General features: G+C 36.9%; 1 protein-coding gene across 4 annotated transcripts in view; it reads right to left on the reverse strand.

Annotated features, from left to right (window-relative positions):
* Nucleotides 1-16,560, reverse strand: part of KIDINS220 (kinase D interacting substrate 220) — a 65,320-nt gene that overhangs the window by 7,862 nt on the left and 40,898 nt on the right. The window contains exons 23-27 of one of the 4 annotated variants that reach the window (XM_063314256.1): nt 10,780-10,958; nt 7,069-7,295; nt 5,514-5,624; nt 4,141-4,197; nt 53-85 (exon numbers count right to left, since the gene is read on the reverse strand). In XM_063314256.1, coding sequence (XP_063170326.1) covers nt 53-85; nt 4,141-4,197; nt 5,514-5,624; nt 7,069-7,295; nt 10,780-10,958 — 607 coding nt within the window. The remainder of the gene's footprint in view (nt 1-52; nt 86-4,140; nt 4,198-5,513; nt 5,625-7,068; nt 7,296-10,779; nt 10,959-16,560) is intronic. The other 3 variants (XM_063314232.1, XM_063314240.1, XM_063314248.1) reach the window with 3 other exon arrangements.

The following is a 16,560-nucleotide window of genomic DNA, read 5'->3' on the forward strand; positions in this document are numbered from 1 at the left end:
CATTCCATTATGATAATATAAAAACATGTGACCATTATATAGAAAGTTGTACCTGTCTTTGTCTTTTTAACCCAGTTTTACACAGCTTTAAAACAAAAACAAAAAAGGATATAACTTAACATAAAGTGTAAGGTAGTACCTATAAAAAAATAAGCTAAGATAGTTATTTAGATTTCCTCCTTGAAGTGGTAAAAAGCACCTTTGAAAAATGAATATATTCTAATTAAAATACCCTGACCCATTCCAATAACTGTTTAACTAGATCCTCATAGAGTATATCCAAGATAATTTTGGGCCCCCGTGCTCCATGAAAATTATTGTTGGGTTTTCAAAATGAGTTTGTACTGTCTCACTTGATGTTCTGCCGTTCAAAATAAGGTAAAATTCTACTACAGGGCAGATAAGAATTCAATCCATGAATTAATATCCTAATTTAATACCCTATTATTTTCTTTTATAGTATAGTGGCTTGCTGGAATAATGTCATGTGTGATGTAATTGAAGGCTATACATTAGGCTAGAGAAGTCTTTCAAAGCCTTATTACAGTAGATAAATTTTCCCTACTGATAAGAACAGAAGCAGAAGTTGAAATCAAAACAAGGGCAAGTGATGCAGATGACTGCAAACATCATGGTTTGGCTTTAAAAATTAGCTTAGCCACTGTTTGGAAGGGACTATTTTTTTAATTATGATCCTTTTGTAATGCCTTGTAATGGTATGTGGGAATGACCTTGGGAGACAGGGCAAAGAGAAATAGAGAAGTACTTTCAGAACTTACAAGATTGATGTCAGCCTTGCGAGGTAGACCAGACAGGAAACATGGCTGGATGAGCTAATTCTACTTTATTGTAAGGTTACATTAACAGAATCTTCCAAGTCTGAAAGTACAGTTCTTCCCCTATCCCCTTTACAGTCCAGGAAACTAGGGAAAGTCCATTCTGAGCTGCTTGCGTGCCCACATTCCTGCTATGGGTTAAGTGGCCTTTTATCTGACCATTCCCTTGGCTATGTCTCTTCACTCTCTCCCCCAAGGTCGCTTCCACATACCATTACATCCCTAAAGTGGATTCCTCCAATCACCTCTTCTCATTACCATATTGGCATCTAGTGTAGTACTTCCTTGTGTATTACTTTCACTTTCCTTCCTTTCCCAATGCTAACAAATGAGGTAACCATGTTTTTCCCTCTGTGTGAGAATGACTGGAATATGCAAATGGAGAACCAAGTAATTTTATAAATGGGGCATTTATTTTACAGGAAATGTGTTTTATGGACTGGTCATTGACTGTAATAAAGAACCTACCTAAAATTTATTTTACAGGCAATTAATTGTAATTTGTAGTTATAACTTCAATCTCCTTTTTACCCCGACCCTGCCCTTTTTCTGAATATGGCTTCTGCCTGGTGCATATGCACATATGAACATGTAAAAATCCATAGGCACACATCTGGAGGATGGGAGAGAATTTCCAGGATTGGTTTCTGCTGCATTTGGCAACTTATGTTGACAAAGTAGAAAGTTGGGCAATGCACAAGGGAGGTCATTTTAAATTCAGTAACTTCCAGAAAAATATAGTAAAATTCATGGTTCCAAGAAATGTTAAACTTTTCATCTTAAACATACATTTAAAATGGCCTGATGTCATATTGCAAACATGAACTACAGTTCAGGTAGCATAGTCTTTCAGAGTAGCTATGCCTTTCCCATTACTTTTTATTACCGGGATAGCTTGTACTGAAGAGTTCATGCACCAACTGCATCTTAGTTGAAAGCAAAGGGAGGCAATGACTTTTCTTACTTAGAACAAGATTACTCAAAGATTGCAATCTAGTGACTTAGCTCATTATTTCAAAGAATCATTTCTGCAGGACTTATGACAACAAAATGGTTTATGCTTGTTATATGCACAATGATAATAAGCCAAAAAATAATACCATGTCTATTTGTATTGTGCTTCTACTTGAAAAAATATTCAATTTCTCATACAGAATAAATGCTTTACTTTCACACAGTGCCAACATTTTTATGCACCCCTACTTTAATTTATGTTTTCCTTACACTTATTTTGATAATAAAATTAGATACCAATGTTTTTTCTAATGAGAAAAAGTGGGAGAAGCATATTTAATAAATCTGATTTATTCCAGTTTCCTGTTACCAACATCGATAAGCTATCATGGTTTTGAAATAAAGGAATCCAGGATTTGCTGCAAGCAGAACTTCAATAAAGCACATATTCCAGGTTATTTTAAATCTATTTCCTGTATACATTCAAAAACCCACTGATGATACCCTACAAGCATAAATTAGCTTCCATGCCCCCTTCAAAAAGCAGAAAAATGAGATTACTCATATTTTCTCAAATTATCAGTTGGAACAATAAAGCTTACATCAAATGGGTTAAAAAAAAATTAAAGAATATAATTCATAGTATATTTGTATTAGCACTATGAGTTCATCTAAGAAATGGAACCATTCTCAATAGAAATAAATTGTCTGTTATACTTACAGCAATAAGACTGTAACTATACACAAAAAATGTGTACAGTACAGTGTTCATCTGCTTAATGCTTGAGTGTGCAGTAGTCTCTCAGCATGACCTTCTGTACAGATACAATCTATTCAAATGCAGTATTATAGTGGATTCCCCAATCCGAAAGCATAATCTAATTTTTTTTTTGTTACTAAATTAGGCCATATCCTTGCCTTTTGCATAAGAGCCCTGGAAATGAGCAACCTATGAACTGTTCCAAACATGGTCCAAGAGGAGAAATCTGCTGTCAACTGAACAGCAGGCAAGCCAGTAGAGCAGGGTTTCTCAACCAGGGTTCCGTGGAGCCCTAGGGTTCTGTGAGAGGTCACTAGGGGTTCCCTGAGAGATCACGATTTATTTAAAAAATTATTTCAAATTCAGGAAACTTCACATTAAAAAGGTAAGTTTCATTTTTTATTTTCAGTTTGAGAACACTGTTAATGCCTATATACAGGCCTGCACATAAAACAAATATAGTAATTTTGTAACTTCTGGCCTATATTTGAGCCTGAATGTGCAGGGGTTCCCCGAGGACTGAAAAATATTTCAAGGGTTCCTCCAGGGTCAAAAGGTTAAGAAAGGCTGCAGAAGAGGATACAGACTAGGATATGTCTCTGAAACATATTGGCTAACAATCCTACAGAGACTCATAATCTGCATTGCAATGAGCATGGTGGAGGGAGATCCCAGCAGCATGTAATCATCATTTTCTCTGAAGTGTTTGGAAGTAATAAAAGAGGACTTCCTTCTTATAACAAAAGTATTTAACATATGAATATAAAATCAAAATCTTGTTTTAAAAAAAGCTGTTGCAGAACACAGGCTAAAACCAGTAAAAGGATAGTCAACCATCTTTGCAGGTAATACCAAGAATGTAGTTATAAACAGCTACAAAGACCAGATTTCAAATTAATACTTTTAAAAAAGATGGACATATGGGAAATAAGACTCATGTTTAATATAACCTATGAAAACATTTGTATACCACGGGTGACAATAATATTAACATGTGAAGCCAGCTTCTGTGCAGGCTCAGCAGAGGTATATTCCATCATCACAACTGTCCTATAACCAGCTTTATGGCTTGTCAACTGCAGCAATTTCATGCCCTGGTGTAACTGAAAAAGCACAAGTTTTATTTGACCAAATCATTTAGAGAAGGCATCAGCTAGTCACTTCTACAGAACTGAATAGCTAATACGCTTTTACTTTACAGTATGATGGTGTGTCATGGTAATTATAAACTGCCCAGAGTGTTAGAAGTTTGGAAGTATACAAATTGCTTGATAAAATAAATCTAAATATATCAAATACTTTTCATGAGCCAAAAACCCCCTATTAATGAAGATGTAACATACGGTATGTTAAAAACGCTGTCCGTGACAGACTACTGAAGGGTAGCATGGAAAATGCAAATAATATATTTTATAAGCAGGATATTAGCTGATTCATTCACAAACTATGCTTATTAGTCTTCATCTATACTATTTGCCCATCAAGCCACTGATGCAGAGTTAGTGAACTGCAGATATAATTAAAGCAAATTCATTATGTTGAAGAAGCAATGAGATGCTAAAATTCCACACCACATGACTACTCTTTTACCATTGAGGGGTCTGTGGGTGAAGGAAGCCACTCATCAACATCCTCCTTGATAATATCCTAACAATAACAACAAACCATTATGACTTGGACAAAATGTTGACACACACACACACACACACACAAATAAAAACAAAGTAAAAGAACAATGGATGAAGAGGTATCAAAGAATGTATCATTCCCTACAAAGATTGTTCTGAAAACAGGGTTAAGAATAGAAGAGCTATATCTGGCCTAAAAGCAACCCTGCATTATCACTCTATTTGCTTGTATTTTCTCCTCCTCTCCCTCTTTCCTATGTTCATGTCAATTCCCCATTTAACTTTTTAATTTAACAATAAACCACAACTTGCTATTACATCTGAACTGGAGAAATTATGTTTTGTACAAACCACTATTTGTCCATAAATAGATGAGGGAGAAGAAGGGGTACATGTGAGCACAATGTCATGTCCATGTTAGGAAAAACATCCTTTCCCAAAGAAACAATGACTGTATGTATGCATGTCACCTGTGGCCCACAGACCTTGAGTTGATTATCTCTGGTTTGGATTAACTTTAAAACAGAGTATAAAGGTCTCTGTATAACTTCACCCTAAAATCATCCTTAATAATTTTGTTTTAATATTTCTTATGTCTTTCTGAACAACAGTTGGTTCAATATGAATTCCTCTGGAGATAAGGAAAAGTCCCTTCTGAGTCATGCTTGACCCCTAGTGACCATGGAAATGTAGCCTCCTTGGCAATAGTATGGGCGTAGCTTGCCACTGTCTCCTTCTGGGATGTTTTTGATCTCTAGTCTAGCCTACATTTCTGTGATACTCTGGGGATCTTCCATTCCAGTAGTACTATTCAGGCCTGATCTTGCTTAGCTTTGGAGCCCAGCCAGGGACAAGCTGTTGAGGTACGTTCCTGTTAAAAGATTTTAAATGTACCAAAGTATGGCAGAATTATGAGAATGTGTGTAAGGCTCAATTTTTAACCTGACATAAAATTAGAATTCTGCTTCAACCAAAATAGAAATAAACTCCATTAACTGACTTAAATGTAATATACAATTGTTTACTCAACAGTTTGTCTTCTTTACAGTTACTAATTTACTAACACTAACCTAAAAGTAAACCTTTATTTTACTTATGTTTGAAATACATCAGTTTTAGTATAGCAAATGAAACTGAAATATACAAATGTTTAAAAAGTGGAACAAGATACATTGTACTGTTTTAGCTAACCTTTATTTGAAGTGTTATAGAAATATTTCTAACGAAAATAGAGCTTAGGCATACATGTGCCACGATTAAACATGTTGATGCTTGTATTACTTACTAATCTTATCATGTAAATTAGTATGTTCATTTACTTTACAAGATACTTACTAGACCACTGCTTTGTTCCCTGGACAAATTCGATTTTAGTGATGGACGGGAGGTGAGATGAGAATTGCCAGGGTAATACCTTGGCATGTAAACATATGGGGCAAAGAATGGCTATGGAAAGAAACATGTAACAAAAAGGGACCATTACAAAAATCAAAAGAACTTAATTCAACAAATGCTACTAATTTAAAAATGTAAAACGTAAAAGTTTAGTTCCTTGGATAATTAAGCAGTCATATTTTGAAATGATCAAAATGTGAAATAATTAGATAGTTACCTACCCCATTTGAAATCAACAGGAAAGTTCCATACAGGTTCAATGACAGACAACATTAAAGTAATGAAACATTTTTGTAATGAATGATAACATGTACATAGTTTCAATGGAGAACTATTAATGCTGTTTAGAACTGCCAAAAAGCAACATAACAATGTAAATCGCTTCAGTTCCTTTCCAATAGTAAAGGCGCAAACCTGACTAGGAGACCATGGTTAAATATCTTGGAATCATTTCACAAGACCTCTTATAATGTATGAGTCCATGTGTTTAATTTTTACACCAATTGCAGAACTGTATCTCAATCCTCATTAGATAAAACTTCAACAAACCTGGCATACCTTGTTAAAAATTAAGTCATCTTGAAAATTATTATTTGAATCTGGACTGACATAGTAAAATCCCTGAATTTAAAAGTGGGATTATACTGATACCATCTCACAAGTAAGTCCTGCTTGAATTTAATAGAACTTACTCATAGGTAAGTGAGTACAAGACTGCAGTTTTCATCTGCATATAATCACTGCATCTCAATAAATGTTGAGATACAAGTAAGCCTTTTGTCCATGCATACAACCCTTCATTCTTACTTTCAGAGAATAAGCAATCAATCCAGGAACTCCAATTCACCAAAATGAAATTAAAAACCAGGATGATTGCCAGTTACTGAAAAGGAGTATATATTGTAACTTGAAACTTAATACATTGTATGTTCAAAAGGTGGTAACTGTTGTCAGATAAAACAAAAAGCTATAGAGACTTCTTAGTCTGACTACTTACACTTGAAAAGAGTGAATGGGCAATATGCATGCTTGTTAATTTCTAGGTAATTTGAATCAGGCAGCTAAATTGTTCAAAATAATTTTGTTCAATCATTTTTGAAAGATTTTTAATACATTACATAGACAACATGCTGAACTGTTGAGAAAGCTCATGGCACTTCAACAATTATCATGAGTCCATACTTATGTACATGGACAGTTTAATAATCACTTTAACCTATGCTTGACTTTAAGATAGAGAGGACTTCTTTTCTGCAGGGCTAATTAAACCTGCAAATCTTAAAAATCTTAAACTTTTGTTCATTCAATTGCCTATTGCCAATATGAAGGTATTAATTTCTTCACATACTTGCACTATGGTTATAGTTTACCAAGTACATATAGTAAAACAGTAGACGGCTATCATTGTTACTGGCTTTCTTCTGCTAAGGTATTAGGCATGACACCCAAATTAAATAAAACTCACTGCAAATTTTAAACTATTACTGTTTCTTACTCTGTTATAAAATGGATGCTGAGGTCCTGTCATTCCACTGTAGTAGCTGCTGTGAGGCTGTGGCGATACAACTCCTCCATTGAAAGGTCCATTAAAAGAATGGGTAGAAGAGCAGGCTGATGACGGCTGACTAAATACTGATGATGCTCTAGGAGCCGCATCTTGTAAAGGCATTGCAGGATATGGAATTGCTGCAATATTAATTTGGTCTCTTGCAGCCCGGACATCTGAAATATTCAACGTACCAATGTAATCATGAGAACTGTTACAGCCTATCAGCTGAAAATACAAAGTGAAAGGATGAATTCAAATAATCTGAAACCAAGTCTCTTGCCTTCAGCAAAGGATCGTTACCTTGTTGTGGTGCTGGAGCTTGAGTACCTCACTGATGCCATGAGCTAAACCGTGAAGGGCCATCCAAGACGGGAAGGTCATGACAGAGAGGTCAGACTAAATGCGATCCCTGGGGAAGGTAATGGCAACCCACCCGAGTATTCTTGCCGTGAAAACTAAATGGATCGGTACAACCAGAGATATGTCGGTATACCATCGGAAGATGAGACCCCCAGGTTGGAAGATGGTCAAAATGCTACTGGGGAGGAACAGAGGATGAGTTCAACTAGCCCCAGATGTGATGACGCAGCTAGCTCAAAGCCGAAAGGACAGCTAGCAGCCGACGTTGCTGGTGGTGAACGGCAAATCCAATGTTCTAAGGATCAACGCACCATTGGAACCTGGAATGTAAGATCTATGAGTCAGGGCAAATTGGATGTGGTTCTTGGTGAGATGTCAAGATTAAAGATAGACATTTTGGGCATCAGTGAACTGAAATGGACTGGAATGGGCCACTTCACATCAAATGACCACCAGATCTACTACTGTGGACAAGAGGACCACAGAAGAAATGGAGTAGCCTTCATAATTAATAGTCAAGTGGCTAAAGCAGTGCTTGGATACAATCCAAAAAACGATAGAATGATCTCAATTCGAATTCAGGGCAAGCCATCTAACATCACAGTGATCCAAATATATGCCCCAACCGCAGATGCTGAAGAAGCTGAGGTAGAGCAGTTCTATGAGGATCTGCAGCACCTACTGGACAACACGCCTAAAAGAGATGTTATTTTCATCACGGGAGGCTGGAATGCTAAGGTGGGCAGTCAGATGACACCTGGAATTACAGGTAAGCATGGCCTGGGAGAACAAAAGGAAGCAGGACATAGGCTGATAGAATTTTGCCAAGACAACTCACTCTGCATAACAAACACTCTCTTCCAACAACCTAAGAGATGGCTTTATACATGGACTTCACCAGATGGACAACACCGAAATCAGATTGACTACATCCTTTGCAGCCAAAGGTGGCGGACATCTATACAGTCGGTAAAAACAAGACCTGGAGCTGACTGTAGTTCAGATCACGAACTTCTTCTTGCACAATTTAGGATCAGACTCAAGAGATTAGGGAAGACCCACAGATCAGCTAGATATGAGCTCACTAATATTCCTAAGGAATATGCAGTGGAGGTGAAGAATCGATTTAAGGGACTGGACCTAGTAGATAGGGTCCCAGAAGAACTCTGGACAGAAGTTCGCAACATTGTTCAGGAGGCGGCAACAAAATACATCCCAAAGAAAGAGAAAACCACAAAGGCAAAATGGCTGTCTGCTGAGACACTAGAAGTAGCCCAAGAAAGAAGGAAAGCAAAAGGCAACAGTGATAGGGGCAGATATGCCCAATTAAATGCAAAATTCCAGAGGTTAGCCAGAAGAGAGAAGGAATTATTTTTAAACAAGCAATATGCGGAAGTGGAAGAAGACAATAGAATAGGAAGGTCAAGAGACCTCTTCCAGAAAATTAGAAACATTGGAGGTAAATTCCAGGCAAAAATGGGTATGATCAAAAACAAAGATGGCAAGGACCTAACAGAAGAAGAAGAGATCAAGAACAGGTGGCAAGAATATATGGAAGACCTGTATAGGAAGGATAACAATATCGGGGATAGCTTTGACGGTGTGGTCAGTGAGCTAGAGCCAGACATCCTGAAGAGTGAGGTTGAATGGGCCTTAAGAAGCATTGCTAATAACAAGGCAGCAGGAGACGACGGCATCCCAGCTGAACTGTTCAAAATCTTGCAAGATGATGCTGTCAAGGTAATGCATGCTATATGCCAGCAAATTTGGAAAACGCAAGTATGGCCATCAGACTGGAAAAAATCAACTTAGATCCCCATACCAAAAAAGGGAAACACTAAAGAATGTTCAAACTATCGAACAGTGGCACTCATTTCACATGCCAGTAAGGTAATGCTCAAGATCCTGCAAGGTAGACTTCAGCAATTCATGGAGCGAGAATTGCCAGATGTACAAGCTGGGTTTAGAAAAGGCAGAGGAACTAGGGACCAAATTGCCAATATCCGATGGATAATGGAAAAAGCCAGGGAGTTTCAGAAAAACATCTATTTCTCTTTTATTGACTATTCTAAAGCCTTTGACTGTGTGGACCATAACAAATTGTGGCAAGCTCTTAGTGGTATGGGGATACCAAGTCATCTTGTCTGCCTCCTGAAGAATCTGTATAACGACTAAGTAGCAACAGTAAGAACAGACCACGGAACAACGGACTGGTTTAAGATGGGGAAAGGAGTACGGCAGGGCTGTATACTCTCACCCTACCTATTCAACTTGTACTCAGAACACATCATGCGACATGCTGGGCTTGAGGAATCCAAGGCTGGAGTTAAAATCGCTGGAAGAAACATTAACAATCTCAGATATGCAGATGATACCACTTTGATGGCTGAAAGCGAAGAGGAACTGAGGAGCCTGATGATGAAGGTGAAAGAAGAAAGTGCAAAAGCTGGCTTGCAGCTAAACCTCAAAAAAACCAAGATTATGGCAACCAGCTTGATTGATAACTGGCAAATAGAGGGAGAAAATGTAGAAGCAGTGAAAGACTTTGTATTTCTAGGTGCGAAGATTACTGCAGATCCTGACTGCAGTCAGGAAATCAGAAGACGCTTAATCCTTGGGAGAAGAGCAATGACAAATCTCGATAAAATAGTTAAGAGCAGAGACATCACACTGACAACAAAGGTCCGCATAGTTAAAGCAATGGTGTTCCCCATAGTAACATATGGCTGCCAGAGCTGGACCATAAGGAAGGCTGAGAGAAGGAAGATAGATGCTTTGGAACTGTGGTGTTGGAGGAAAATTCTGAGAGTGCCTTGGACTGCAAGAAGATCAAACCAGTCCATCCTCCACAAAATAAAGCCAGACTGCTCACTTGAGGGAATGATATTCAAGGCAAAACTGAAATACTTTGGCCACATAATGAGAAGACAGGACACCCTGGAGAAGATGCTGATGCTAGGGAGAGTGGAGGCGAAAAGGAAGAGGAGCCGACCAAGGGCAAGGTGGATGGATGATATTCTAGAGGTGACCAACTCGTCCCTGGGGGAGCTGGGGGTGTTGACGACCGACAGGAAGCTCTGGCATGGGCTGGTCCATGAAGTCACGAAGAGTCGGAAGCGACTAAATGAATAAACAACAAGTTTCTTGCATTCAATTTTTAAAATATAAAACAAAAACAAAATTATAGAATTCCCCAGAAATTATGGTTTTCTCTAGCAGCAGTAAGGCACTGAAAAAAAAGTGCATTGTTAGTAATGTTAAAATCATTTATTGTATAATTAATTGATAATATATTACCTGCAATAATTTCTCGTAGTTTGGGATCAAGATTCACAGTACATGGTAAAAAGGTTTTTACATCTCGTGCTATAAGGACTGGAGTTCGTGATGACAAAAATACTTCAAAGTTTCGAATATCACCATCAATTTCTAGCAAAGGTTCAACATCTTTAGTTGTTGGAATATTCTTTGAAATTCTAAAGAAAGCAAAAAGTTCAAGATTAGAAACCCTTGTCTTATATGGTTTACATATATACGATGTGTTTCTTTTAAATCTAGCTAAAGAAGTTCATTCCAGATTTCTTATTTATGTATCTTGACATTTTAAAAACTGTACTTGAAATTGTAAACAACTGTACACGTGAAGCCAAACTTTCTTCAAGTCATCCATAAATTGAACCTATAAATAGAGAAAAAAAAATCTTATATTCCATCTAGGCAACCATGCCTGAAATTAGCACAAATATAATTAAGACAGAGAAGAAAGAGTTAAATGTGTCAACCATCTGATTTTTGTCAAAGAAGACTCCAAAAAGAAAAGGAGCTAAAGACTTAAATGAAAAACCACAGCTGAGAAGTCACATGAAGCAAATTAGCTGAATTTTAATGCCAGCTCTGCTTAAAACTGAATGTGAATAGTGTTCTGCTTATTGCAAACAATGCTTCTGTTCAGAAGCCAATAGCCTACGGATGGTTTATACATCAAAATCTCTATTCTAACCTTTTGAGCTTAATACATTAAGCTATTCTGCTAAAAGATATTCATGTAAATGAACTTTTGCAAAAAAAAAAAAAAAATCCACTTCTGCAAAAAAAAAAAAAAAAAGTGCCACAATCAACCAAGAGATATCTATAAAGGGATTTTAATTTCATTAAACCTGCTAACTCCTTAGAAAATTATCTGAGTGGAGAACCTTTCTCAATAGCAAATAAATGAATAATCAGGAATCCCAATCAGCAATTTGAAGAACTTTCCAGTAAGACACTATGAACTGTATCCAATCCAACATTCACATGAAGACACTTAAGCTTCCTTACTGAAATCACAGAGTTAACTTCATTGGGATTGTATCCACATTGTTTAAATCGTATCAAAATTATTTTAATAAAATTCAAGCATTTCCCCATCTCTCAATAGTTTAAACACAAAAGTGATTAAGTTGTCTAAAAACAGAAAACCACTACCACCATCTACTGGAAAGCAACTCATGATATATCTTGCCTACACATTCTCTTTTTAAAAAGGTATGCTGAAACTCTAAAAGAAACAATTTACATAGAATGCATAATTATTACATTTCCAAATGCAACACTGCAAAAGCAGATAGAAAATACTTAAATTTTCATTTCAGCTTTTTCTCAGTTATGTATACATTAACAACAGCAAAAAAAGCTTGAGACAAAGGCTTTTAACTGAACACGTAATTGCAGCAGAATTACAATAATTGTCCCAATTAAAGTAACCCTAAATGAACAGTTTGTCATCTTAATGTTCCAATAGTTTATATAAGGATCTACTTAATTAGATGAAATTGCTTTCTAATGTTAGTATCTAGTGTCATTTGTTAAAAGTTGAACAATTTAGAAAATAATTTAACAAAAGCAACTTCACTAAACACCAAGAATCAACATTTTCTTTTTACAGATGAATAAGGCATACAGATGTATCCTCAAATTGCTATAAAAATAAATGAGGCTTTTATGGGAAAAATGAAGTTTAAATCTAGTACTAAAAATTCTTCTGATTTTTTTTACAGATTCACATTTATTCAATAAAAGCTATGCATTTAAACTATTCCTTATTAGTGCAATATAAAATTGTTTTCAAATTATAACAAACCAGTAGATTCCATTTGAATTAGAAATATTACAATTTAAATCATTATTCATGTCAACAGCTAACAGAGCATAAGGAACATGATTAAAAACAACAAATACCATTTTAAAAAAAGTATATCGTCACAAGCAAGCAAACACACACACATGTATACTTCCCTGTCTTTTAAGATCAAGCTTTCAGAAGGCCAATTAAAAATAAATGAGCAAACCAAAAAACCAAACACTTTAAAACTAGTAATTTTGGAATGGAAACATAAAAATGGATATATCAAAATGTGCCTATGAAGCCATGGCATTTCATAGCATATCTCAAGATATTACATTTACATGGCAAACACCATGGGTTGCACCAAATATCTTAATATAGTTATTATAAGAGCAATGTTTTCAAGAGGTCACCTTCTCTGAAACCCAATTTTTGCACATACTGTTCAATCTGGCTTACTTTGAGTGGTGTTTGTTTCAACATCAAGAATAGTGATATCACCTAAGATCTAATTATGTGATATTACTGAAATAAGAAGCTAAGGACAAGCTTTGTGCTTCATGTTAAATGCAAGTGCCACTACATCACTGGAGCTGGGCCAAAGAACATTTTAATATGGTTTTGAGCCTCTTATGAAAAAAATAAATCACATAAGAGATATTCATTTCATAAGGACCAAATGGATGGGCTCACAAACAGCTCCTTCCTCAATTTTGGCTTAGCCCTAAATTTATCATGATGGACTTCTATTTCACTCATACCGATGAAGAAAAAAATACAAGAAGGTTGCAATACTAAATTCAGATAGTTACAAATAGAAATAATGCAAATACAAAAACTTTTAGTTAGCCAGTAACCTGATACTTCCCTGATGCCCTACATCCCAAAATAATTTGTGAGGTTTGAGCCCACTTCTGGGTCTGAAAACGAAACTTATCCGGAGTCAGAAAGGGAAAATGAAACAACAGGAGGGACTTAACCGGAGAAGCTGAACCAGGAAGTGACTCAGGAGAGCGGGAAAATTAGCAAACGTGGACTGGACAAACTCCAGAGGGGGATTTGAATCCTCCAATCAGTGCGCGAGACTGGAGAGCTGAGAAGCGCGCGAATCAGAAAGCAGCTCAATTGGCTGCAGGAGAGAAAAGGCGCGGAAAGGAACATGTTAAAAGGCAAGCACGCATTGAGCAACCTGCCGGAGACAACCAATCCTCCAAGCTCACAGCAACGGCGGAGGAGTCCTTACCAGTGTCAGAAGCCTTGCCTGGAGCCAGCATCTTCTGCCACCACGGACCCACCTACTGCACAAGCTGCTCCAGTCGAGCCTCTCCCTGCCATTCCTGCGGAGCACAGTCTCACGTCCAGCTCCAAGCTTCATTGTATTGCTCCAGCGCATTTCAGGTGTGCTCCCAGATTCAAGTCTTGCCTAGACTCTCCAGTCCAGTCCAGCCTTGTTTCCAGTCTGCAGCCTTGCCTAGACTCTCCAGTCCAGTCCAGCCTTGTTTCCAGTCTGCAGCCTTGCCTAGACTCTCCAGTCCAGTCCAGCCTTATTTCCAGTCTGCAGCCTTGCCTAGATTCTCCAGTCCAGCCTTGCTTCCAGTTCTCAGCCTCATCTAAACTCTCCAGTCCAGTCCAGCCTTGCTTCCAGTTCTCAGCCTCGTCTAAACTCTCCAGTCCAGCCCAACTTAGCCTTCAGAGCCAAGCCTTGCCCAGAGGTTCCAGTCCTGTCTTGCCTAGCCTCCACGTGTCAGCCTGGTCCTACCTGCGTGCCAGCTCACAGAACCTTGCCTCCAGCTTCCGCCTTGCCATGCACTCTAGCCTCACCAAGTCTGACAGCTTCTATCAGAGAGTTAGCTGAATTTTGTCTTGCTGTTCTGCCACAGTCTGATCCTGCAGCCTTGCCTGTTCATCTGTCATTGCCTGGTTGGTCTTGATTGAAATTGCTTGCCTTTTTTATTCACCAGGACTTTACTGTTGTAAATAGTTGTTTTAAATAAAGAGTTTAATAATACTTCTGTTTGGCCACCTCATAGTCTGAACAGGACATAATTTTGGGGGTTTTTTTGTTTCCTAACATGGAGCTATTGTTACCATGTTAAAATAGATCTGTGGATCCACAATCAAGTTCTCATTCAACCATGAAGCTTATTGGGTGACACTGAGCCAATCTTTATCTCTCAGCCTAACCACTAACATGTGAATAAATTCTACCTCAGCTTCTTGGAGAAAAGGAAGAACATAAATAAAATAATCTGTGAAATGAAAACATGAAAACACCAACTGCTTCCAATGCTCAGAATCTCAAAACCTTAAATGTCATGCAGATAAATGTAGATGACATTTAAATGTTTGGTAAATGAAACAGTGTCTCATATATTCCTAACTGTTCATGAAATATGATGGGTAACAAAAGCCACAGTAATCCATCAACATAAAATTAACACATTACCCATCTGTTAGCTAAATCACACGCCTCAAAAGTTATCTCAAAACTGACAAACCTTCTAATGTAACCGTTGGACATTAGTAAGCAGCCAGTTGGAGAGAGTGCCACAAATGACAGACAGACTGCTTGCTGTTTGAACTTAACAAAGAACAGGACAATGGTCCAGAATGGTTCACAGAAATGGTGCAGAATGGTTCTCAAATTACAAATGAACTTGGTTCACATTTGGTTTAGAATTTTCAGTTTGTGATTTCCTTGAGTTGTGACACTGCATCTGCATAAGAAATGTCTGTCAGTATCAGTATTTTTAGTTATTCATAGATTGCAAACCATAAAAGTAACCCTCAACATCCTTTTGAGAAAATTTATTTGGGAAGGTAAAACACCTAGAATCTCCCTTTCTAAACTACATTTGTCTATGACAGATGGAGATTTTGATCTTCCAGATTTCCAGAAATATCACTAGTCTTACATTTTAGAATGAATATTTTATTGCAATGATTTTAGGGGGGTAGAAATTGCCATTATGAAAATTTATTGTACTTGTACAAATGTTGACAGTTTTTAGGTACAAAATTTACTACAACTAATTTAGTGTTTCCAACTTTCCTAGAGTTAGGTGATAGGTTTAATCTCATGAATACTTAACTCTCTCACATAACACTACTCTAATTGGTGGTAAAACTTTTTACTCGAAAGAATGGATGCAAAAGGGTACAAGGTCAATTATTGGTTACTGATTACTTTAAATCTTTTCAGTCCCTGCAAACAGAATTTTCTTTACCATCAATACAACAATGGAGATACATCCATGTTTTGACAGCTCAATATGGACCTGATGCTTTAGCAGCTTCTAAAATATCTGATACAATACTAATACTGAAGAATTCAATTTCAGAATCCAAACCTACTTTTTCTTCTATCAAAAGTTAAAGGAACAGTTTAAAATATCTATAACAAATATACAAGATGCTTGGAATCAAGAATTGGAAACTCCTTTTCTTTCAAGCCAATGGACTCAAGTTTTGGAGAACACTAAATTTATGACCTGTTATTTAAAGTTGAAATTAATCCACCAAAATACTGTTTTTCATATCTACTGGACACTATCTAGAACGTTTTGTAAAGAATGGACTAATGATTATTTGTGCTGGTGTTGCAAGAAATTTGAGAGCACCTTAACACACATGATATGGTCATGTTCTTCCTTGTACCTCTTTTGGAAAAACGTTATACAATATGTTGACAGAACTGTTGAGAAAACTCTGTTTTTAAAGATATGCATATTGAACTGAATTATAAACCAACTACTTGGAATTTAACATGTTCAAAACGAAGATGGGGTGTTCGTGCTCTAACAATAGCAACAAGAATAATCCTTAGAAGATAAAAAAATACTGCAATTCCATATATAAAGGATTACATTTCAGAGGTGTGTGGTTTAGCAATTTTTTAAAAAATTAGATATTCTGTTAATCAGAAAATGTCACATTCTCTCTTCCCTTGGAAAGATTTTGGACAGGCTTGGTGA

Source organism: Candoia aspera, chromosome 1 (assembly GCF_035149785.1).
Source record: "Candoia aspera isolate rCanAsp1 chromosome 1, rCanAsp1.hap2, whole genome shotgun sequence".
Taxonomy (NCBI): domain Eukaryota; kingdom Metazoa; phylum Chordata; class Lepidosauria; order Squamata; family Boidae; genus Candoia; species Candoia aspera.